This window comes from Lepidochelys olivacea, assembly GCF_965140295.1.
Source record: "Lepidochelys olivacea isolate rLepOli2 genome assembly, chromosome: 15".
In the NCBI taxonomy this organism is placed as follows: Eukaryota; Metazoa; Chordata; order Testudines; family Cheloniidae; genus Lepidochelys; species Lepidochelys olivacea.
The window spans coordinates 11,274,585-11,299,393 of NC_140425.1; the positions used below are offsets into that span (position 1 = coordinate 11,274,585).

At 52.1% G+C, this 24,809-nt stretch overlaps 1 protein-coding gene across 1 annotated transcript; it reads right to left on the reverse strand.

The window, feature by feature from the left end:
* Nucleotides 1-193: 193 nt before the first annotated feature.
* On the reverse strand, nucleotides 194-19,778 carry VSIG10 (V-set and immunoglobulin domain containing 10). The gene is made up of 9 exons (XM_084649291.1): nucleotides 19,600-19,778; nucleotides 15,851-16,135; nucleotides 8,395-8,700; nucleotides 6,712-6,999; nucleotides 5,475-5,768; nucleotides 4,672-4,782; nucleotides 3,696-3,708; nucleotides 2,423-2,595; nucleotides 194-1,846 (listed from the first exon to the last, which is right to left on the reverse strand). The coding sequence occupies exons 1-9, from the start codon at nucleotides 19,679-19,681 to the stop codon at nucleotides 1,722-1,724; spliced, it is 1,677 nt and encodes a 558-aa protein (XP_084505417.1). The 5' UTR covers nucleotides 19,682-19,778; the 3' UTR covers nucleotides 194-1,721.
* Between the last annotated feature and the right edge of the window lie 5,031 nt (nucleotides 19,779-24,809).

Below are 24,809 nucleotides of genomic sequence, written 5' to 3' on the forward strand. Positions count from 1 at the left end.
GCTTTGTTAAGGGCTGGCTGTGCAGGTTCTGGCTTAGCTAGGGGTGCCTATCACGCACTGCGATAGGCACCCCTAGCTAAGGCCCCAGCAGAGCGAGAGCCATTGACAAATCGGAGTTATTGAATATGTTTATGTCTCAGAAAAGGGACAGCTGCCCCCTCCCGTCTCCAGGCAGAAATGCAGAGCAGATAGATGTGTCAGAAAAATAATTTTATTCTATAAACAAAAATCACATCCACATAGCGCTAGGAACATTCTGTTTTACGGGAAAATAGAGAGAGCTTCTCTTTGAAGCTGCGGCAAGGGCAGCACACCATTGGCTATCAGATGGGGAATAACTAGCTGCATTTATTGAGTAAGAAGGTTTTGCTGAGGCAGGGCTCCAGCCCCTGATGAGCAAGCAATCCGCCCCACAGCGCCTTTCCATCCTGGGCCTTGTCAGCTCACAGCGCTCTTTGAGCGTTCTTGTGGGTTACGTTCCTGTGTGACTCGGAGATTGGCATAGACTGGGGTGGCCAAACTGCTGCTCGCAAGCCACATCTGGCTCTTTTACAGTTCAGGTGTGGCTCGTGGAGTCCCCCATGCCCCCGTTCTCCACCTACCAGACTGCAGAGGGTGAAGGGATGGAGGAGCTCAGGGCTCCTGCCCTGCAGCAGGGTGGTGAGGCTATGGGCTTCTGCCCAGTGGGTAGAAGGCCTGAGCAGGTGCGCCCGGCTCTCAAACATCTGAAGATTATCGTATGCAGCTCAGAGGATCAGTAAGTTTGGCCACCCCTGTCATAGACCATTCCGAGCATATTGCTCCCTCCCCGGGGCAGTAGCACGGCTGAAGTGGAAGGGGCATGGCACGAAGGCAAGTTACGGTTCTGACAGTCGTCTAAAGTTGGAAAGTCCAAAATGGAGGCATCAAAATTAGTGGCCACTTTTGAAAACTCAAGCCTGTGAGACTTGCCCCGCAGGAAGTCTGTGGCAGGAGAAGAACCAGAACCCAGATCCTGCATGTTAACCACAAGAACATCCTTCTTCCTCCCCACTAGGCAGAGCTGGCAGTAGGAGTATCCCATAGCTTGGATGATGCTTTTAGAGCGGAGTCGGGTCTCTGGATCAAAATCACTTGTAAAACTTCAAGCAGGTCTTCTCACTTCCTCAGTGCAGAACAACAGGCCAGTTGGCCCTGTGAAAGCCATGCAGCGCAGAGTACATCCTGACCTTTCCTTCCAGCATCGGAACGTTTTCATCAAAAACAGACCCATGCACAATCTAGCAGTTAGGAAGCAAACTCCTCCAGCCCTTCCCCCCCACGCAGTATTTGCTGCATCTTGCACATACAAGTATATTGCTGGGATTGCCTTTAGCCTTTTTCGTGATACAGAACTGCCCTCCTGTTAACTCCACACGTGTCCCGGACACGGTCAGCGGCAGGCTTAGAGATGAAGAGGATACCCAGGGGACAAGATCTTTTGAAGCAGAGACACGTTCCTCCTGAACTCTGTCTGCCTCTGCACTTCCTCTTATTAACAAGAAAACTTGAGAGAAGGGAAGAAATAGCCAAAAAGAAAGAGAAAAAAAGAACTGTATGAGATGAAAGAATAAACAAAACGAAAGAATGAAAAACAGGGCTGGGGCGAGGGAAGAAAGAAACTAACAACCAGATCAGGCCAATCCCACTGCAGGAATTTTAACAGCCTAGATGCAGCCACATATCAATGATGCATTTGAAGTTTAACTTCCACCCACAGTTCCACCCATTTCATCAAGAAAAGGGAGAATTTGCCTCTGCGTAGCTGGCCTCTCTTCACTCTCCACTTCCTCTGTTGAGAGCTCACTGTGCCGCTCACTGATGTCACCTAGAAGAAATCACAAGGCAGGAGACCGTAGCACACCATTACGACCAGAGCCATGGCCCGGCCAAGCCAAGCACCCAGGGCGCTGAGGTGTAGTAGTCATGTTATTAGTGTGTATTTGTCTAGGGGTGAGGGGAGGGCAAGCCACGGAGTGTGGAATAGCCTCACTACATTCCTTTCCCCCCCCCGTCCTTCCTCTGTTTACCCGTTCAGACTGTGAGCGTCTTCTCAGAGCCGGGGATCTCTCTCTCTCGCTCTCTCGCTCTCGCTAGGTGTGTGCTGTGCCCTCAGCAACAGGGCCCTGGTCCTGACGGAGGCCTGTAGACGCTCACAATACAAATGACCCTCGACACCTAACTCCAGCAGCTGTGTCACTGCATGCACTATGTGCGGGTGGAGAGAAGAGGTGAAGTCCATCACTGCTCCTCCCGTCTCCCAGCTGGTGCTGCTGGGACACCGCCCGCTGAGCAAGGACACGGGGAAAGTGGTGGCCTCCCACCCACAGAAATTTTACTCAGCGGCTTGATGGGGCAGCCTATTTCACTGTGCAGCGATGCGTCTCCAAAGCCAGGTGCTTACTCTCAGTAAAATGGTGGCCATAACCAGCCTGGGTGCTGTTCCCATTCACCAGGGCCGTCACTCGATGCACATTGGACTTGCCAGTCGCTTCTTCTTTCTGCCCCTCCTCCTCCTCCTCTTCCTCTTCTCCATCTGAATCCACCAGCACGAAGACATCATTTGAGTCTTGATTCCTGCAATCAGGAGAGCAAATGAAAGTGATGGAGAATGCTGCAGGGCTGCCCCTTCCCTCTTTCTTCCAGCCCCCGGCCTTCCTCCATTCCCCCAGGGGGCTACAGAATTGTACCTGTGGCTCTAACCGGGTGTTGCCAGTTGTGGCTGCTTTGTCAAGTCCTGTACTCACAGCTGCTAGGGCAGCACCACGCCCTCAGAGTTCACTGACAGCAATAGTGCTGATAGGGCTTTGCAGCTTGGCAGCATTTTTCATCCAAAGTCCTCAGAGCAGTTTACAAACATTCATGGATAAATCCCCATCATCACCCTGTGAGGTGAGTACTTTCCCCACTGCACAGGTGGGGAAACTGAGGCACGCAGGTGGGGCAGGAAATCACCCAAAGCCACACAAGAGTGGAGCCAGGGACAGAACCCAGAAGGGGAGGGGAGGAACAATAAGCACTAGAAAAGGGTGCTGAGGTGAAGAACACCACGACCCCAGGAAAGTTCTTGTTTTGGGGGGTTGATGTCACTTGGGGTGGAGAAGCTATTTGTCAGCCAGAGAGGCAGCATGTTGCTGCTTTTATTTACTCCCTAAACTACAAAGAACAAGGCAGAATTACCTTGTCTTCAGGGAGCAGGGGATGCGACTCAAAAGCCAGGGCCTCTCCAGCAATCTCAAAGTCATTGCATAACAAGAACAGCCAAGGAGTGTCCGTTACCTTATCCCTCCCTCTTCCCCACAACTTAGTTGAACCAAACAGCACGAGAGGAATTTAGATTGGTGTTTCCTTCCTTAGAGGCGGCACAGTCACTCGGGTCAGTGTAACACACGTGATCTCATCCCTTCTAGCGGCTGTTCCACAGGTGACAGAAGCCTGGCTACTAGCAATAGCTAACAGAGAGTCTCGGTTAGCTCAAGTGACTGGGGCCTGTGGCGTTGGTCCTTGGTTCTGTGCAGGACGTGGCATCCGTACAACTGCACTCACCTTAGCCGATGATTTCAGTTGGTGCAGCTCCTGCCTTGGGTCGCGTCTATCCTAGTTACACCCGCAGCAAGTCTACCGGACTGCGGATATACCTAGGTTTGCACAGAGTTCGGGGGAAGGAAAACACTCACCTGAATATGCTGCCTGTGGGGGAGGGGGAAAGAAGAGGGAGGGGGAAAAAAGATTTAAGAGGCCTTCATAAACATGGTTCCTCAGACAAAGCAAAGGCAGTTTCACGGTAAGATCATTTGCTGCCTTTGGCAATATTGTCTGTTATACTGAACTGGGACCATCCAGGCAATCGCCACACAGACGCACGGCCCAGGAAGGTGGTGGAAGGCCTCGGGGAGGTGGTGCTGTCCCACTGAAGCAGCAGAAGGCAGCTGTGGTCAGCTCAGAGACGGATGAGACGACAGCATCAGATACAACTTTGCAGGGGAAGGGGAGGGCGGTTTAGCACAAGACACACACGATCTAGACTGTTCTCAGTGGTAGCAGATGACAGAACGAGGAGTAATGGTCTCAAGTTGCCATGGGGGAGGTTTAGGTTGGATATTAGGAAAAACTTTTTCACTAGGAGAGTGGTGAAACACTGAAATGCGTTACCTAGGGAGGTGGTGGTGGAATCCCCTTCCTTAGAAGTTTTTAAGGTCAGGCTTGACAAAGCCCTGGCTGGGATGATTTAGTTGGGGATTGGTCCTGCTCTGGGCAGGGGGTTGGACTAGATGACCTCCAGAGGTCCCTTCCAACTCTAATATTCTATGATTCTATGATCTCCAGTACTGGGCAAGGTCCCGCAGAGAGACAGCCATGCCATCCACTCTTGATCGGCTATGCAAGTGCCCCCGCTTTCTGGGTACCTCTGGCCTTGCTCCTGAAGTGGACACAGTTCCTACAGGGGCTAGGGGAAGGAGCCCAAGGTAAGGTGTGTGCATCAGTGGTGGACACAGGTAAGTGGGGTGGGGAGGGCCCCAGGATTACAGGGTGGGGATAAAACTGAAGGACTGCACCAGGTCAGATCTGGAGAAGCAGAGCTCTCATCTGTGCGCCTTGTGGCTGGGAGGGCAGAGGGGGTGCCAGGGTGGAGGGGGTTCCAGCTCCTCTTACCTTGCAGGCACAGGAGGGGGTTATAGTACAAAATGATTCCAGCGATGACCAGAAGTCCCAGCAGCAGCAGGACCACGACTGTTCCCACCACCCCGACTATATTCACCGGCTCTGTGCGGAGGAGAGGAGAGACGCAGAAGCTCAGCCTATGGGATTGTCACTGGCTAGACGCAGGTGATGGGGCCGGTCACAGTGCTGCCCTGATGCCAACGGTTACCCTGTAACTGGCCTGCTCCGTTGGCAAGATGGGTGCGTCGCCATCACGCACACACACTGCATGCAGATGAAAACCACTGCAGTGTGCCACGGGAACTGCCCCGGCTAGGCTCCGACTGACTGCAGATTTCAGCCGGTGCGTTTAATACAGCTACACAATAGGCCTCAGGAAGGGACCACACCAGTCACTCAGCTGACCCATAAACAGCTTCTCTCACACATCAGGCCGGATTGTGTCGTTTTTCACACTGATCCTGTCACTTCCGGCAACTGGACCCATTCACTAGACTAAGATCGCGGCTCTGCCAGCCAGTGTCCGCTGCGCCGCGCCCCCCCCCCATGCAGCTGGGAATGCTCCAATGGACAGAGGTATGGACAGAGGTACATGGGAGACAACTATGAACCCACACAAATGAGGCATAAGCTCATCTCTCCCTGGGGTTGTACGTCTCACGGGGAGCCCTAGAGAAGAGGAATCCAGGTCGTTACATCAGAGACTCACTTATTGCTCCTGTTCATGTCATGCTCCCGCTTCTTGCATCCTGCTTCAGCTATCCCCCTCTCCAGCTACAGCATTGCTAACTTACTCTTCACAGTGAGGGAAACGTAGGCTTCCTTCAGCCCCACGGGGTTCTCAGCTTTGCAGACATAGTAGCCTTCATCAGCGTTGTGGGAGCAGTTCTGAATGGTGAGATTGGAGACGCTGCCCTCTTGGGTGACCAGGTACCTCCCACCAGACTGGATCTCCACCTCAGGCTGGGACACATTCCGAAGCCAGCTGATTCTCGCAGAGGGATTGCTCTCCATCACTTGGCACGTGAGGGACACGGTGCCACCCACAAAGCAGGTCTTCAGTGGCTCCGTCACCAGCAAAGGGGCTTCTAAACAGGGAGGGAGGAAGGGAGTCGAGAAGGAGGTTGAAAATCCTATAGTAAAAAGATCTTATGTTTCTATAGCAACTTTCAAATGACCTCATGTATTGGTGTATGTACAAGAACCCTGGGTCCACACTGACAGGCAGCCACTGCCCACCCAGATAATTAGAGGAGGCACGGGCCTGGGTCTCAGGAGATCTGCATTCAATTCCCAGCTCTGCTTGACTGCCTTTTTTGACCTTGGGCAAGTCTCTTAGGCCCTGGTTCCAAGCACTTGCCCACCTTCAAAGTTAAGCACATGCTTTGCTGAAACAGGGCCGGATCCCTTACTTTGTGAGGCAGTGAGGCCTGATGGATAGAGCCCTGCACTGGGCCTCAGAAGCTCTGGGTTCTATTCCCAGCTCTGCCACTGGCCTCCTGGGTGAGCTTGGCCAAGGCACTACACCTCTCTTTGCCTCGGTTTCCCTATCCTAGCACACACACACTGAAAATCCAGTCCCTTTATGGGATCTCAAGTTGGGCAACCAAAAAATCAAGGTTGCCAACATCATTAGGGACTTTTTAAATTCTCGGCCCTAGTCCTGCAAACCCGTACATGCCTGAGCAGCTGTATGCACGTGAGTGATCTCACGGACCTCCATGGAACTATCTGTGTCCATCAAGTTATGCCCCGGCAGAGGCTCTGGGCCACAGGATCTGATCCCCACTGCCTTGGGCCCTACATAACCATTTACTGTCATATCAAATGCTCCCATCCCAGTGTTTCCCCGCACTTTCCACAGCTAGAAATAGCAACAGGAGGCGCAGGGCAGGGGAGAATCAGATTCCCTGGATGACTCGCTGCCCTCAGACCCGTGTCTGGGGCTCTCAGTGGAGCCAAGCTGGCAGCCTGGCTCTCCACATGCACAGGTTCGTTAATGGCTAACCAGGGAGGGACAGGCTGACGCACTTATCTGCACAGTGCAGGTCGGCTCCTCTTCCTCCTGCTTTAGGATGTGGCTCCCCACACACTTGAACACCTTCCCATGGAAGAGGCGAGAGCTGCTCAGAGTTTCCACGTGGGTGTCCCCAGTGCCCGTTGCATTAACGACCCAGCTCGAATTCTCCAGGTCTCGCCCCTCTTCTGTCCACTGGAGGACGGGGTGCGGGTATCCCCCGGGCCAGTTACAAAACAACTGCAGCATCAACCCCACTTGGGCAGTTTGAGCCCAACACCTTGGGACCGACAGCGGGGGATCTAACGACAAAACAACACGCGGTTAAAGACGCCGTCATCTCTACTGAGACTGACCACGCCGTGAAACCGTCACAGTGTCAGCACTTTAGCCTGGGAGGTATTATTTCCCCCCTAGCTCCTTTTAAAAATCTTATGGTTCTTCTCTCTTTCCGCTTGTCTCAATTCCCTCCCTGCAATCCCACACCAGTCTTCGGGGTGGGGTGGGGCATGTGTGCTCTTTTCATAGCAGCACACAGCAACCACTGGAGACCTGGGATGAGGCCCCCAGCAGAAAAGACAGTGGGGCAATCTCAACCCAGCCCTCACAGGGAGCAAGGAAGTCTGTTCCCCTAAACACTAGGCAGTGAACCATCCTTATGCTGTGCAGGGCCGTTTTGGTTTTAGCATGTGCGTTATCTGATGTTAATACAGCAGCATGTCTTAGCAATCACACCTTCGTCCTTCCTGGTGCATTGTGGTGCGCACACAGTCCCTCGCAAGCCAGATCTCAGGTGCCATGTATCCGCATAGCTGCACTGACTTCACAGGGGCTACCTCAGTTTACACCAGGTGAGAATAGGGCCCTACAGCTTCAGAGCCCTGTACAAATATTACTTGTCAGTAAACAGCATAGAAACAAGGTGGGTGAGGTTATATCTTTTACTGATGCAACTTATGTTGATGAAAGAGACAAGCTTCTGAGCTACACTGAGCTCTTCTCCAGCTCCGGGAATTCTCTTTCCCACAGCTGAAGAAGAGTTCTATGTAGCTCCAAAGCTTGTCTCTCTCACCAACAGAAGTTGATCCAATTAAAGGTATAACCGCACCCACCACAGCTCTCTGATATCCTGAAACCAACACAGCTATAACACTGCAAACCGTAAATATCATCATCAGTGGTCACGAGTGAAATCTCTCAAGTCACCCACAGCGTGTGGAAAATGACAAGACACGTGCTATATGCATTCAGTTCGATGACATGGGATGACATTTGGTGCCTCAGAAATGATCAGTATGTCTATTTCCAGTTGTGTGCAAAGCTGCACAAGGTAGATGAGGTTAGACCCAGCTCCAGCTCAGGGTTAGACTTGAGGCCCAGATCACCAAGATCATCCGTTCAAACCTGATTCGGACAATATGCCTATCCTGGATCAGACTTACAAGCATGGTTGAGGCAGATTTGGATACCGAGATTCTAACCCACCCCCACCCTTAGGAGGGTTCAGGGGTGAGGTTTACATTTGGACCCAATTTTTTTGTAGCAAAAGGTTTTAAGAGGCAAAAGCCAGGATACCATTCCCACTCTGATTACCCCTTGTGCTAACACCCAGACCTACTGGCAAAGAAAACACCAGAAAAGCACCCCCCGTCCCATTCCTTTCCCCAAGCCATAACACTGCAAATGCTCTTACGCACAGTAGACCAGGAGCTCCTTGGTTGATGTCCGACTTCTGCCACTGAGAGGGTTCCTTGCTGTGCACGAGTAGTTCCCCTGGAAGCGTGAGGATAGATTTTGCAGGGTGTAGACGGTGGAGGAACCATTGACTTCAGTAAACGTTTCTGGGGCCGCACTGGGCAGCTGGAAAGTCCACGCCATGGTGGGCTCCGGGTGGGAGCTGCCAGTGCAGCTGAACATCACAGTGTCGCGTTTGTCTACGTACACCGTGCCATTGGGCAGCGCTGCGGCAGGGGAGATGCTGACAGACACGTTGCTGGGGCCACCTGAAATGGGCAAGGAGAAACCAGAACTGGGGTGTGTAACAAAGCAGTCCCCTCAAAGCAGCGTAAAGTGCTACCTTACGTCTGGGCAAAGCTTGCCCAATATTTAGCTGGGGAATTTTGGTTATCTGGGGTCCCCCACAAGCTCTGAAGAGGTCCTCCCCCAGTTTGACAATGCCCATGCATGTTGTGCGATCTACCTCCAATGGCTTTTAAAGGCCTCATGGGGAAGTAGCCAGCTGCAGCCCTGAGCTGCAGGAGCCCCCATTGCAGCCAAAGCGTGAGTGCTTCCCAATGCACCTGGCAACGAAGAAACCTGCCAGCCCAGCCCTGAGGCAGGAGGCTAAACTTTGGCGCCCCATGTGGCCACAGAACAGCTAGCAGGATGGGAGCCTGGGTCTTCAGCTTGCGGGATCGGGGTCTTAGCAATGAGCCCCTGGGCCCAGATCCAGGCCACCTCCGTTTCTGTCAGCCCTACTCCGCTTGCTGCAAGAGGGCTGCATGTGCCAGCTGTGCTCTGCAGCCCAGATCAACGTACAAACTGCAATTCAGCTGCGGGGGCAAATTCCACAGCCCAGAGGACCTAGGGAAAGTCATTTCTGGACTTCTTCCAGGACTGTTGGTTTGATAGCAACTGGGATTATGTTTGGGTTATTATTTAAATAGTGAAAGAATTGAGCGAGGGTAAAGCAAGTCAAGAGCCATCTGAAGCTCCAGACTGCTACATTCGCAGAGGGGTGAGAGGATGCGGGTGGTGGAACACAGGACAGGGGGCTGCTCCCAGCTGTTGCAAAGAGTGGGGCGGAGCGTGCTTTCTCCTTATTTCCGGTCTATATTTTGTTTGCTTTAAGTTCCACATCCATTCACGTGTATTTTTGACACTCAAACAGTAATCAAACAACTCCCCCTAGTAATAGTCTTGGGGATTTCAGGGTTAGCACATTATGTTACCGCACCAGCCTGCGCAACCCGACTCCTAATTCAACTCTATCTTTAGAGAGCAGTTGTTGACACAGGGGCTGTCAAACAAAGCCTGGCACTGCAGTCTGTACAGGAGAGGGCCCAAGGGAAAGGAGATCTGCGGGCTGCTCTGTAGAGCATTTATCCAGTTGGCAGCAAAAACAACAAACATAGTTTGCCAGCAACACCCCAAACCAGGAGCAGCTTCTAAGTAAGGAGTGTCTGCTTCCTTTGGGCAGGAGTATGGACTAGGGCTGTCAAGCGATTAAAAATAATAATTGCGATGAATTGCACTGAAACAATAATAGAATACCATTTAAATATTTTTGGATGTTTTCTACATTTTCAAATATGTTGATTTCAATTGCAACACAGAATGCAAAGTGCACAGTGCTCACTTGATATTTATTTTTTATTACAAGTATTTGCACTGTAAAAAAACAAAAGCAGTAGCATTTTTCAATTCACCTGCAAGTACAAGTACTGGAGTGCAATCTCTTTATCATGAAAGTTGAACTTACAAATTAGAATCATGTTAAAAAAAACCTGCATTCAAAAATAAAACAATGTAAAATTGTAGAGCCTGCAAGTCCACTCAGTCCTACTTCTTGTTCAGCCAATCACTCAGACAAACAAGTTTGTTTACATTTGCAGGCGATAATGCTGCCCACTTCTTGTTTACAATGTCACCTGAAAGTGAGAACAGGCGTTCGCATGGCACTGTTGTAGCCAGCATCACAAGATATTTACGTGCCAGATGTGCTAAAGATTCATATGCCCCTTCATGCTTCAACCACTATTCCAGGGGACATGCGTCCATGCGATGATGGGTTCTGCTCGATAACAATCCAAAGCAGTGCGGACCGACGCATGTTCATTTTCATTATCTGAGTCAGATGCCACCAGCAGAAGGTTGATTCTCTTTTTTGGAGGTTCGGGTTCTGTAGTTTTTGCATCAGAGTATTGCTCTTTTAAGACTTCTGAAAGCATGCTCTAGACCTTGCCCCTCTCAGATTTTGGAAGGCACTTAGGATTCTTAAACCTTGGGTTGAGTGCTGTAGCTATCTTTAGAAATCTCACATTGGTACCTTCTTTGCGTTTTGTCAAATCTGCAGTGAAAGTGTTCTTAAAATGAACAACATGTGCTGGGTCATCATCCAAGACTGCTATAACATGAAATCTATGGCAGAATGCGGATAAAACAGCAGGGGACATACAATTCTCCCCCAAGGAGTTCAGTCACAAATTTAATTAACACATTAATTTTTAACGAGCCTCATCAACATGGAAGCATGTCCTCTGGAATGGTGACCAAAACCTGAATGTTTAGCGTATCTGGCACATAAATACCTTGCAATGCCAGCTACAAAAGGCCATGCAAATGCCTGTTCTCACTTTCAGGTGACATTGAAAATAAGAAGAGGGCAGCATTATCGCCTACAAATGTAAATGTAGGCACTGAAGTTTTACATTGTTTTGTTTTTGAGTGCAGTTATGTAACAAAAAAAAAATCTACATTTGTGAGTTGCGCTTTCACGACAAAGAGATTGCACGACAGTACTTGTGTGAGGTGAATTGAAAAATACCATTTCTTCAGTTTATCATTTTTCCAGTGCAAATATTTGTAATCAGAAATAATATACACTTTGATTTCAATTGCAACTCAGAAGACAATATATATGAAAATGTAGAAAAACATCCAAAATATTTAATAAATTTCAATTGGTATTCTCTTGTTTAAAAGTGTGATTAAACTTGTGATTAATCGTGATTAATTTTTTTAAATTATGATTAATTTTTTGAGTTAATCATGTGAGTTCACTGTGATTAATCAACAGCCCCAGTATGGACTTTTCCATTGGGCTGATTAGGGAGGATACAGAGTGTAGCAAACCTGCAGCCTCCCTTTCCTTTCTGTTATGCATGGAGTTTAGGAAGCAGAATTAGGCTCTATGCTGTGCACAGGGCTTGAGAGAGAGAGAGAGGTTTCTTTTGCTCATAAATAACAACAACTATGTACGCTAGGGAAAACATTTACCCTGATGTAGAACTTGCCATTTGAGAGCGCTCACACCACTTTCTAAACACGAAGTAATTAAGCTTCACCGGCCCCTCTGCAGGAAGAATTATTATCCCCATTTTATAGATAGGGAAACTGAGGCACAGAGGTCAAGCAACTTGCTCAGAATCACACAGAGAGTTAGTGGCAGAGCCAGGACTCCGATGCCCAGTTCCCTGCTCCATCTCTAAGGACTGACAAGGGAAGGCTGCACAGGCTCACCCAGAGCTCATTTGCATACTAGTATAAACAAACAAAACATTTGTTTCCTTTGACTCACCACTTCACACAAATTTTCAGGGAAAAGTAGCTGGAAGCAGGTGAAATCCCCACCCTGCTTTGAACAGTCTCTATACTGCAAACACATCCTTTCTCGGGATTTGGCTTTATTGGTAACTCCAGTGACTAAGCATAAGCCTCAGTATAAGCTTTCTTGCCAAAACTGGATGTTTCTAGTTGCAGAACTTCCACTGCCCTGGATCCAAAGAGCCAGTCCAACGTTTGGTGGAGTGACCTGCCAGCATGAGTCATCAGAAACTACTCCACAGCTTTATTCAGGGTCCAAGTACTTGAGCTTAGGGTGACTCAGCGGAAAAGCATCTTTGTGCTGGGTCTTGGAATCTGCCACCTGAACTAGTGTTCTGTTAGCCTCTGAACTCCTGGCTGACATCAATAGAACATGACTGGCATCGAGACACATTTCAAAACAGCAACTCGAGAACTGTCCTCACCTGTGATGAGCCACCCTTGATACCAAAGTAAGTATGAACATTCCAGGAGATTGGGTGTGCGTTTCCCCTCAAGTCACACACCTCTGCACCACCACAAACACGGGACAATGGCTAAAAGCCACAACTGAACTCCTGTTGAGTGCTATAATTAATTCTATCTGATATTTGGGACCTTTTCATTTAGATTTTAAAGCAGAAGGGACCATTCTGAGGGCCCAGTCTGACCTCCTGGACAACAGACCAGAGAACTCACCCAATCATTCCTGCACCATTTCTGGCTGAGCTAGAGTGTCTCTTTTCGAAAGATACCCAATCTCGACCGAAAGACTGCAAGCGATGGAGAAACTAACACATCCCTCGGTAAGTTCTTCCGGTGCTTAATGAGCCTTGCTGTGGAAAATGTGCCCCTTGTTTTCCATTTGAATTGGTCTAGCTTTAGCTTCCAACCATTGAATCTCATTTTGCCTTTTTCTGCTGGGTTAAAGCATTGTCTGCTATCAGAAATCTGTCCCTGTTGTAGGTCCTTATAGACAGTGGCCAAGTCACTCTTAACCTTCCTTTGGATTAACTAAAAAGACTGAGCTTTTAACAGGAAGTCCATGAACTGGGTCCTGTTTTATATATTCTAGGTAAAACACCAAAATATCAAAAACAAACAAACAAACACAAAAACCCCAGTGCAATGATAATACAGACCATGTCTGTGGTGTTCGACCAAGTGTAAATAACTAAGGGTCACAAGCAGCCCTAAGAGGTGGTTACATACTTTTACAACTGGGGAAACTGAGTCACAGAATGGTTGAATGACTTGCCCAAGATCACTGGGAATTAGCGGCAGGGTTGGGATTAGAACTCTAGAGTCTCTACTTCCCAGTCCTATGCTCAAACCACTAACCCACATGCTGCAGCAGCCTAATGTTTATTTCTTGCATTTGAATACTCCACACATCAGCTGTTCGTGTCAAATCCATGGTGGAGTTCCCTGCACTGGGAAGGGCCTCTCTCCCTGCGCAACCTTTCAGAGCGCTGCTCTGGGCAAAATAGGTGCAGCAGCTATTCAGGAACACTCTGAACACAAACAGGAAATAAGGCTGAGAGAAAGGATACAAAGGATACAATAGCCTGCACACAGCAGGTAACGAACAAGGAAGAAAGGAGCTAATGCAGAATGTCACACACAAGGGCACTGGATAGCTCAAGAGGTAGCAGGACACAGACTATTCCCCATTCCAGAGTACGTCTTCATTTGAGTTGGAGGTGTAAATTCCAGCGTCGACTTGGGTGGACCTAGGCGCACTCGCTTGGATTGAGCTAGTCCGCTCGAAGTAGCAGAGTGACTACCCCGCCCTTACAATCCCGCCTGGGCCCCAAGGCACATACTCTGGCGGCTAGCCCATCCCACCAGTCATGCTGCTGTGGCCTTGCGGCTATTTTTAGCACATTGGCTGGATCAAAGCTAGCGCAGATGTGCCTACGCAAGCTCGAAATGCCTCCTCCAGCTCGAATGCAGCCAGACCCTAGATCACGGCAGTACGGACTGGGCTGTGCAGGGGGGCATACAATGAAAGTGGTGGTCACAGTCCAGGCCCTAGTGGCTCAGAGTCCCCATTGCACCCAATTAGACTCAGCAGAGCGGCTAACAGTTATATTGGCAGACCCTGCTCCTCTCTAAGCTCTAGAGGTGGCTGTTGCCGAGTGAGAGGTGAGGCACATCAGCAAGGAACTGCAAGGGGCTGAGGTCCTGCCTGCCTGCGCTGCAGGTTTTCTAAGTTTTGCACTTTTGTGCTGCCTCCCGGCACCTCCCACCACCACTAGATCCCCAGTTCGTGTAGGGCAAAACCCTGAATGGAGTTCTAAGGACAACCCTGCAGTGATCCAGCGGGCTTGGAAACAGGAAGGAGTGGGGGGCAGATTCTGGAAATGGAGAGAAACTAAGACCCCTCTTGCAGGTGTCCTAAATTAACCATATATTTACACAGTGCCCTTCATTCCAAAGGATTCCAACACACTTCCCAGACTACACACACAGGAACCTTCACCAGTGAAATGCAGCCACTTCTGGGGAAGAACCCAATAGCCATTTAACAATGCCCAGCCCTACTGCATAACAGTTTAGGACAGGGAGTTAAAAAAGAATTCTGTCCAGAGCTGAAGCTTCCATTTCTATCAGCCGAATACAATCACCCCAGCTAAAATTTGGCCAGGAAAGAGGCCCACGGGATATTTAACAGGCAGCTAGGACCTTGGTTTTATTTCTCATCTCCCACAACCCCACAGGGCACTGGTTCAATACTGACTCAGCGGGAAGAGGGCCATCTGCTGAATGAACACCCCCACGTCCTGCAGCAGCCTGTGTTCGCCGACCAAGCACCAACCAATCTGGTTTAGCCGGAGCAGTCTACCAGGATGGCAGCCCAAGGTGGGACGGCTGCCGGCAGGAACGCATTCCCCATTTCAATGACGCAAGTGGCTTTGCCTGTCTCCCGACTCTTCCCAGGCATTCACTCTGCTCACCGTTCACATCCCCTATCGTCCCCTGGACTGAGCTCTCCCCGCCTCGGCCCAGACACGTCAGGGTTTCCTCACTGTTGTTCAAAAGGAACAACTCTCTGTGGAGGGAGACCGTGTATCTACACAACGCAGCACCTGGGACTCGCTCGGGCATGGAACGGGGGAGAGACAGTGAGAGCCCAAAGGGCAACTTGGACTCAGAGAGAGGGAAAGACAAGTGGCTCAGGGGACTGGGGGTGGGATAAAGACCATCTCCCCTTCAGGTGGCTGGTTCTATCCCAACCCCGCAAGCCATTCCCATTGGAGGGCACAGGGCTGTCTGTGGCTAGTATTTACCACCCTCTAACCAGAGTGCCATGGAGGTGAGGTTGCCATTTCACACGTTACCTCCTGCACAACTGCTATGGCCGCCCACATCTGCAGCCCAGGCCAGGGCTCTGAGATGGCACCAAGCATTCTCTCTCTCAGGGGCTTGGCTGCCACGTTCTTGCTCACATGCTCAGATCGCCATGTGGGGGAGGGAGGAAATTTCCCCCCAGGTCAGATTGGCAGGGATCTGCACCCCGTGAGTGGGGGTCACTTGCCAGGATTATCTGGGTATATCTCGTTTAATCATTTCCCTACCATTGCAGGGGCCTCGGGCCCTGGCGTACCTCAGTCCCTCCTAATCTCTGCCCACAGCATGGAACAATCTAATCTCCCGTGGGTCCCATTTCCTTCGGTCTCACTTCAGTTGTTGGGTTTGGCGTGTGGGCGCTGGCTGGTGTAGACAGCCTGCGATGTACAGGAAGTCAGACTTGGTGAACTAGCGGTCCCTTCTAGCTTTAAACTCTCGGACTCCGTGAGGTGAAGCCCCCTGCAGCTACAAGACACCGCGCGTAGAGGAACTCACTGGCTACCAGGAGCTGGACTCTGTGCTCTCGGACTATCTCATTCAGCACGTCCTTGCAGGTGTAATTGCCCTCATCCTGCGGGCGCAACGCTAAGATGTGCAGAGAGCTATTGTCCACCAGGGACAAGCGGGCATCTTGGGGCAGCTTGGCGTTGGAGGAGAAGAGTGGGGGCACGGTGCCAGGGTCACCGTGAAACCAGTCCACCTCGTCCGCTCGCTCAGACACATTTCGGCACAAGAGGACGACGCTCTCTCCGGCCTCCCCGATGATCACCTCTTCTGTTCCTGCACGCAGAGAAGGAGAGCGTTAGAATGTGCACCGTGCCCCCATGGTCTCACCACCCACTTTGGTGGCTGGCAGGTGAATCCCCCTGGGCATCTCAGCAAAGGATTTTCCATCCCCCAAGCCATGCACCAAAGAGGAAGCCATCTCGTCCATGAAACAAAGTGGGGGCTAAACTCCTGATTAAGCAGGGGGCCATCTAAGATGCCACATGTGGGCATGCTGCTGGAAGAACACTGGGACCACCCTGGCCACTCACCAACAGGCCCATCCTAAGGCATGTTTCCCTGGCTGCTGAGTTTCTGCCCACCCAAGACCCCTTCCAAATCTGCATCCCTCTTTCTGCTCAGTTGCACAAGGGGCTGTCTTTGGGTCTCTATCTCAGTATCCTTTGCAACAGCTGCCATGGTGCCTCCTTTGAAGCATTGCTACAAACCAGTGCAAAGGATTCTGGGATGCATTGGGCAGCTAAAGATGCCTAGTGCTGACAAGTGAGCAGAAACAGGGACCCCGCTTGGGCTGTAAATGAAAGATACGGGGCTAGCTGCTGCCTTCCTCCCACCAGCACGGCAGGCGAGGGATTTGGGAGGAGCCAAATCTCATCTGGGCTGCTGGGACCTGTGCATGGACGGCCAGCAGTGACTGGGGTCTACATTTATCTGGTCTGAGTAGGGTTCAAAGACACTAATCCATCTCAGCATTCACAGCCACCATTTCCCTGCATCATTCCCATTTTCCTCCTTTGTAGCAGCTCCAATTGCAACACTCACACCGGCAGGGGAGTCAGCCAGCCTCCCGTAAAAGTGCAATAATATTGCTCCAGAATCCGTAGCTGTTGGAAGACGATAGACGCCACCCAGTCCTCCCGCTGACTGTCCTCATCAACCTCTGACCAGAGCTAGGCTTGCTTGGCCCAAGGCCAACACCAGCGAGCAGAACTCCCATCAAGACACCGTATTCTAGCAGCAGACCCAGCACTGCATCCCAAAGCAGCAGGCCAGGCTTGGATTAGAGGAACGCTCAGAAAACAGGCCTTGGAATCTCGCTTACCCGGGCCAGGTCTCCTGGTCTAACACCAGGCAGGTGGTGACCATACCACTAAAACCGTCTCTGCATAGAATGTCTTGCTGTTTACACAATAAAGAGGAGGGTGGGGGGAAGGGAAAGAACAGATGATCTGGTAAAAGTCTCTTCTCTTTGTGCTTTACCGGAAGCCCTGATAACATATCTCAGAGCGCAACTGCAACCAGGCTGAAGAGGACAGAACAAGGAAGGTGAACTGACAAGAATGGTGTTGTGTTTGTTCTCTCCTACGTGCACCATTCTCCAGAGGCTATATATATAATAAGTAGTTAAATCACTCCTCGACACCGGGTGGAGCTAGTTTTGGAAACACGTTCAGGGCAGCAGGGAGGAGCAGGCTACGTGAATGGTTCCAGTTAGCCATAAATCATCGTGCTTGGGGCCTCAGCATAGAGCCAGAGCCAGAAGAGCGGTGTTCCATGCCCAGCCCGACCGTCCACTCCCCTTAGGCCAGTAGCTAACTGCCCGATTCTGAGACGGGCTGGGCATTCGCCCATTCCACTGGATCAGGGCTGCCTAGTGGAGAGAGCACGGGACGGGGACCCCGGAAACCTGGGTTCTATTCTCAGCGCTGCTACTGCCCTGCTGTGCCAATTCATTTGGCCTCTCTGTGCCTCTGTTTCTCCTGCCACCCTATTTCAATATTAAGCTCCAAGGGCAGGGGCTGTCTAACACTATGCATCAGTACTGCACAGAGGAGTTCTGATCTTGGTCAGGATCTCTAGGCACGACCAAAATACAAGTGTATATACAAATAACAGCAATGAAGTCAATAGGAATTGCCGGTGAAATTCTGTCTCTGAACCTTTCTGTGGCTCAATTACAAATAGGGGATAGCACCATTTACCCATTTTGTGAAGCACTGAGATCTATGATGAAAAGTACTTTGTATTATCATATTATTTGTAATAAATCATAATAGCTTGCTCTGATATAGCTCTCCTCATCCATCTCGCTCAAGCCAGTTTACAGAGGATAGTTATCTGCATTTCACAGGTGGGAAACTGAGGCACGGGCAGGGAAAGTGACTTGCTCAGAGTCCTGCAACAGGGCTGGGCACAGAACCCCAGTCCCCGGAGTCCCAGTTCGATGCTTCATTCAACGCTGCCTCCTGTAACTCTTTGTTGTTTGGTCTATGAGAACTATAGCTACTTCTGCACTTGGATGATACACTGAAGTACATAATTTGGTTGTTTTAAAAAGGGGAACGATAAAGTTTTACTAACAGAAATGCTTTGAAGGCTTTTCCATGAGGCAACAGGCAGTGTCCTGTCAGTCAAACAAGGCTCTTGGGGAAGCTTCCAACAGCCATGTAACTTTAAGAGAAAACTGACACACTTCTTCCTGCGCACTCAGTGATCACGCAGGAGTGCGTGACAACGCTGGGCACTGAAGTTTTCGCTGTATTTACTGCACCTGCAGTGGTAAGGCACCTTTCCTCCATACTCCACATCCCTCCCCACAAATGCTTCCCAGCCTGGGAGTATCCATGACCCCTTCAATTCTCAACTTCTCTGCTGAGACTGACTGGCAAGAGGGCCAATTAGTGCCAGCTACGGAGGTGACTATTTAGGTGTTGTAGACACCTTTCCATTAGGAGCTGGACAGAGATCTAGAAAAGGACAGTCTCTGGTTAAAACACCCAACTAGGACCCAAGACAGCTGGATTCTATTCCTGTCATAGCCACAGACTAACCTGGGCAGCTCACTTCACCTCTCTGTGCCTCAGCTTCCCCACCTGTACAATAGGCTTAACACTTCCCTACCTCACAAGGCGTTGTGAAACCAAACCTAGCTTCAGGGTCCAGGAGCGGAGTCGGACACTACAGCCTGTAGCTCGACAACAGCCCCAGATACCCGAGCCTGGATCGCGTCCGACTGAAAGCAGCGTTCCCAGCTGTGCCCCGGCCCCGGGAAGGCTCCCTGCCTCAGTTTCCCTAATGTCTACAAGCGGCATCCCGAGACTTTGCCCCGCTTTGCACAGCGAGGAGCGTGGCTGCGATGGTTACCGCAGCCGGCCAGGGCTAAGGAGCAGAGGCCGTTTGACGTTACAGCTGCTCCGCTTCCCCAGGAGGCGCAGGTCCCACCCGGCCGCCCTGCAGGCGTTGGCCAGCACAAAGCCAGACGCGATCAGCGCATCCCCGGGTCGCTGTGGGGCCAGGCCCAGAGCCGTGCCCAGGGGAATAGCGCACTCAGACATGCCGCCTGGGCCGGGCCGGGCAGAGGAGGGGGCCCGTCCCCGGGCGGGCCCTGCAGGCTGGAAGGGACCGAGGTGCAGCGCCGGACACAGCGCTGGGTGGGTGCGAGCAGCGCACGGGCCGGCCAGCCAGGTCCCGGCGCCGAGGGCCCCTCACCCGCCCAGCCCCGGAGCGGGTCCCGGTACCTGCAGCACCCCGGCCCGGCGGCAGCCGCCAGAGGCAGGCGGCGAGGAGGAGGGCGGCCGGGCTCCAGCCGGGGACCCGCATCGGTGCACGGCGGAGCGGGCGGGCGGACACAGAGACGCCGCGCAGCCAGTGCCCGAGCCGGCCAAGCCGCCAGCCAGCCCCGGCACTGCCCCGCTGGGGGCCGGGCCCCGGACCCAGCCCCGCCCCGCCCCGCAGGAGCCGCCCCGCCTCCCTCCGCCGCAGCCGCGCCCCGGCCGCTCGCCCTCCCCGGGCTCCGAGCCGAGCCGGGGGGCCCGGCGCGCCACCCCCGCCGCCCGGGGGCCCGATCCCAGCCCCGGCTCTGCTGGGAGCCAGCGGGGCGCTGGAGGCTGGCGCACCGGGCCCCCGGCCCCGCTGGGAGGAGGCCAAGGGGCCGCGAGTGTCAGTGGAGCTGATGAAGCAGCCTGGGGTACCTGATCCCCGCAGGAGGCTCGGGGCCAGGACTCCCCTGTCCGTTCCCGGCTCTGCCACTGCCTGCCCGGGACCCCGGGCGAGCCCGCGGGGCCCCGTCAGCGGGACCGGTCGCTGGGGGACCCCAGGCGAGCCCGCGGGGCCCCGTCAGCGGGACCGGTCGCTGGGGGACCCCGGGCGAGCCCGCGGGGCCCCGTCAGCGGGACCGGTCCCTGGGGGACCCCGGGCGAGCCCGCGGGGCCCCGTCAGCGGGACCGGTCCCTGGGGGACCCCGGGCGAGCCCGCGGGGCCCCGTCAGCGGGACCGGTCGCTGGGGGACCCCGGGCGAGCCCGCGGGGCCCCGTCAGCGGGACCGGTCCCTGGGGGACCCCGGGCGAGCCCGCGGGGCCCCGTCAGCGGGACCGGTCGCTGGGGGACCCCGGGCGAGCCCGCGGGGCCCCGTCAGCGGGACCGGTCGCTGGGGGACCCCGGGCGAGCCCTCGGGGCCCCGTCAGCGGGACCGGTCCCTGGGGGACCCCGGGCGAGCCCGCGGGGCCCCGTCAGCGGGACCGGTCCCTGGGGGACCCCGGGCGAGCCCTCGGGGCCCCGTCAGCGGGACCGGTCCCTGGGGTACCCCAGGCGAGCCCTCGGGGCCCCGTCAGCGGGACCAGTCCCTGGGGTACCCTGGGCCAGCTCACTGGAGGAGGAAGGACCGGTTGCTGGGGTAACCTGGTCAAGTCCTTGGTTCTCTGTCAGTAGGACCAGTCCCTGGGGTACCCCAGGTGAGCCCTCAGTTCCCTGCCACTACAACTGGTCACTGGGGTACCCCGGGCGAGCCACTGGTTCCCCATCAGTAGGACTGGTCGCTGGGGTACTTTGGGCGAGCCCTTGGTTCCTTGTCAGTAGGCCTGGGATAACAACACTTGGCCACAGTGCTCTAATGCTTGAGTTAAAGGTGCTCTGCAAGGGCACAGTACGGTTGCTTTTGCCTTTGGGACTGTGTCGGGCACTTTCAGGGGAAAGGACTCAGTGGTCTAAGAGGCCTTTTCTATCTCAGTAGCACCTACTGCTCCCAACAATCAGGCCCTGTTGTGCGTACCTGCCCCTGCCCCAAAGAGCTTATAGATAAGTTTTGTGATCCTAACAGAGCAGCAAGGTATGTACTAGAAATTCCTCTGAACCAGCTCTGCCACACCATCTGCTGGATAGGGCCCTGGAAGGGAAGTCAGCATTATAACAATGCTACGCTGAAGATGTGCACGGGGTAACCAGACAGCAAGTGTGAAAAATCGGGATAGTGGGTGGGGGGTAATAGGCACCTATATAAGACAAAGCCCCAGAAAATCGGGACTGTCTCTATAAAATTGGGACATCTGGTCACCCTAGATGTGCATGTGATGCAGGACAATTAATCATTAGCACTCCCTTCGTCTCCCATTAGTGCCTACCACCCTGCACTGCACAGGACCATGTATTGTCTTAGATCTGCAGATACAGCTTTCACCAACATCAGTAGGACCTCCAAGCCCCAAACTTGGATAGCCCTAAGGCCCCGAGTTGATACTGCTGCATCTTTTCCGAGCAGTAGCAGATTCAGGGCTACCCAGGGGGTCAGCTTCTCACTGGAAGGGGAAGTACCTGGCACGGTCCCTGAGGATGTTCTGTTTACAAAAGGCTGCTAACTTTGCAGAGAGGTGGCCAAATGCACACACAGGCAATTGCATTGCCACAAACCCGCTCAGGCACCATGGAGGAGCCCTGTCCTATTGGCAAGAAACAGCTCCCTTCTCTGTCTTCCTTGGTGTCTGTCCTCTGTTCAGCTCATGCTGTCCGTGCCTCCCTCCTGCCTGCACCCTTCACCCGGAAAACCTCGTGAGTGCCCACCCTAAACATGGATTAGTTCATGAGCCTGCTTTTGTGCAACTGCCCTGTAAGAGAAAGGCCCCACAGCGAGGTCTGACCATATTCAGTGCCCTGGGAGCTGGCTCCCTGCTTAGTCGCCCTGCAGAAAAAGAGAGTTTCAGCCACACCATCTCCTTACTGATACTCAGGTGTGTTCTCCACACTGGCCGTGATCTTCCCCTCCTCCTGTGTTTACCCTTTTCTATGGAGCATTTCCTACTGAGCATTCATATCAAGCTCTCTGTCCTCATATGCGTTCCTTCCTGCACGCTTTGGCCATGACAATCCCACGCCCTGCCCTGCTCACAGGTGTTTTGTAGTCAGGCTCTACCTTTGTGTCAACTGCTTCTGCCTCACTGATCCGCTTTGTTTATCCCTCTTTGTTACTTCTCAAAGGTGTCATAGCAACAGCCTGCGCCCTGGTTCGGCTCAGGGATTAGACGCCAGGCACAGAACTCAGGGGAGAACAGGCTTGGAACAAAGAGCCACAATAAATACGCCCCGGGGGCACGGCAAAGGGCCTCACAGTTTGTCAGCAGAGGGCTACAGTGCACAGACCCAGCAGTGGATGTGCTGGCCCTGGCTGACAGCAGGGCTCAGCACATGAGCTGTGAGGAACGTACCGGTGAATGATGACTCTGCCAGCTGCACCCACTTGTACAGCTACAAGAGAAAGTGACCCTCTGACATGAAAGGAAAGAGGCTGGGGAGGTGAATTGGCCACAGAGCTGCATAGAAAGACACAGGGTCAAATTCACACCTGCTGGTAAGTGGATGCACCTCCACTGACATGTCTTAAGTTGCAATTGCTTATACCAGATCTAAATGTTGCCCAAAGGTTTCATTCTGGGGGGTGCCGAGTTACAGATAAACCCACCTTGGGGTTAAAGAGAGTCAAGGCCTGATTTTCAGAGGTGCTGAGCACCTGCCGTTCCCACTGATTTCAACTGAGATTGGGAGTATTCAGCACCTCTGAAAATCAAGCTCCTACAGTGAAATCCTGGCCCTGCTGATGTTCAATTCGGGGCTTGCCACTGAATTCACTGGAGCCAGGATTTCACCCCCAGAGTCCCAATCCTCCCCCCATCACACATGGGCTTTGGGAGAGAAGAACAAACTTCATGGATTCAACAGCCAGAAAAGCTGCTTGGAAGGATGAAGATAAAAATAATAATAATAAACAAGAATTAAAATACTATCAGGCTCTCTAGTGCAGAGAGAACAAATGAAGCCGGTCACTGGAAAGCAGCTCAGAAGAAAGAAAGGAAATGGAACAACAGAGACAGCAAAATGAAAGGGGAACAAGGAAAAGAGATGGAAGCAGGAAAGAGGAAAAGGACCCAAAGGAGAAAGTAAAGCCTGAAGAATAAGAACTGAGAAAGGTAGACGGATTTTATTTTAAATCTGCCCTTTGGATTTGGGGATTCTACAACAAAACAAATTTAGTTAGTTTGTTAAAATCAACAGCAGAAATATTAGAGGAAAATGTCCCAGGGGGGCCCCCCTCCAAACCGATACTGGGTGGACGTAATGCCCCTACATTGCTAACTGCCAAGATGAGACTCCAACAAAAAGCAATCTCCAGGCTGATGTGGGTATTGCTGGGAATGTCTGAGATTGGGGATTGAGGAACTTTTTCACAGAGCAGAGAACATCTTAGGAGAGACGGTCCTGTGCATAATCTTGTGGCAACTACAGCGATTGCTCACATAGAAGAGTAATATTAGCAAAGGATTTATGTATTCTTATCCTCTTTTAGTTCTATTTATCTCTGGGAGTTCACACAGTATGGTCAGCCTGCTCTCCAAGACCATCAGGCCACAGTTTGGGAATTTTGGATTATTAGTGCCGAACAAACAAACCAGAACCACAAGGTGGTTTCCTCCAGATCAGCTCACAATCTGTTGCCACAGCAGCACATACCTAGATGTTGCTATGGTACTTATGGAGCTGTCTTCTGGATGAGGCACAAGACAAGGCTGGGATCATTTGCGTCTTTAAAGGTCTCCTTCATCTCTTTGCAAGAGTTGGAGGTATTTGATCTGGTATCTTGGCTAAATTCCTATGCAGGTCATCTTGCCTACCCGCATGGCCTCTGCAGCATCACTTGGATAAGATCAGGGGAGCTGGAACGAGCAGTGCTGGGGATGCAGTAGCACCCCGGCTTGAAGTGGTTTCCATCATATACAAGGTTTACAGTGTGGTTCAATGGCTTTCAGCACGCCCACTGTACAAACTCTTCCAACGCCGCCGGATAAAATAATCTTCAACCCCAATCTTAAACTGTTTGTTATGCGTCACAGCCAGGATTACAACTTGGGCTTCCTGATTCCCACGTCTATGCTTAAAACCACAACCCCCCTGTATCAGGAGTCACAGCAGCAGAGCCCAGGCCTCGCCTATGAAACTTGGGAGGAAACCAAGCCTGAGACCTCAGTCCTGCCCTCTAAGGAAAAGGAGTACTTGTGGCACCTTAGAGACTAACCAATTTATTTGAGCATGAGCTTTCGTGAGCTACAGCTCACTTCCTCAGATGCATGCTGTGGAAACTGCAGCAGACTTTATATATACACAGAGAATATGAAAAAATACCTCCTCCCACCCCATTGTCCAGCTGGTAATAGCTTATCTAAAGTGATCATCAGGTACGCCATTTCCAGCACAAATCCAGGTTTTCTCACCCTCCACCCCCCCACAAAATTCACTCTCCTGCTGGTGATAGCCCATCCAAAGTGACAACTCTTTACACAATGTGCATGATAATAAAGTTGGGCCATTTCCTGCACAAATCCAGGTTCTCTCACCCCCTCACCCCCCTCCCAAAAACCACACACACAAACTCACTATCCTGCTGCTAATAGCTCATCCAAAGTGACCA

Bases quoted from the DNA above. Each gene is read 5' to 3' on its own strand.
- VSIG10 (XM_084649291.1), bottom strand. From the start codon at position 19,681: ATGCGGGTCCCCGGCTGGAGCCCGGCCGCCCTCCTCCTCGCCGCCTGC. The intron at 16,136-19,599 runs GTACCGGGACCC...CTCTGCGTGCAG, and splicing joins GCCGGGCCGGGGTGCTGCAG to GAACAGAAGAGGTGATCATC. The intron at 7,000-8,394 runs GTGCGTAAGAGC...TTTTGTCGTTAG, and splicing joins CAAGGAGCTCCTGGTCTACT to ATCCCCCGCTGTCGGTCCCA.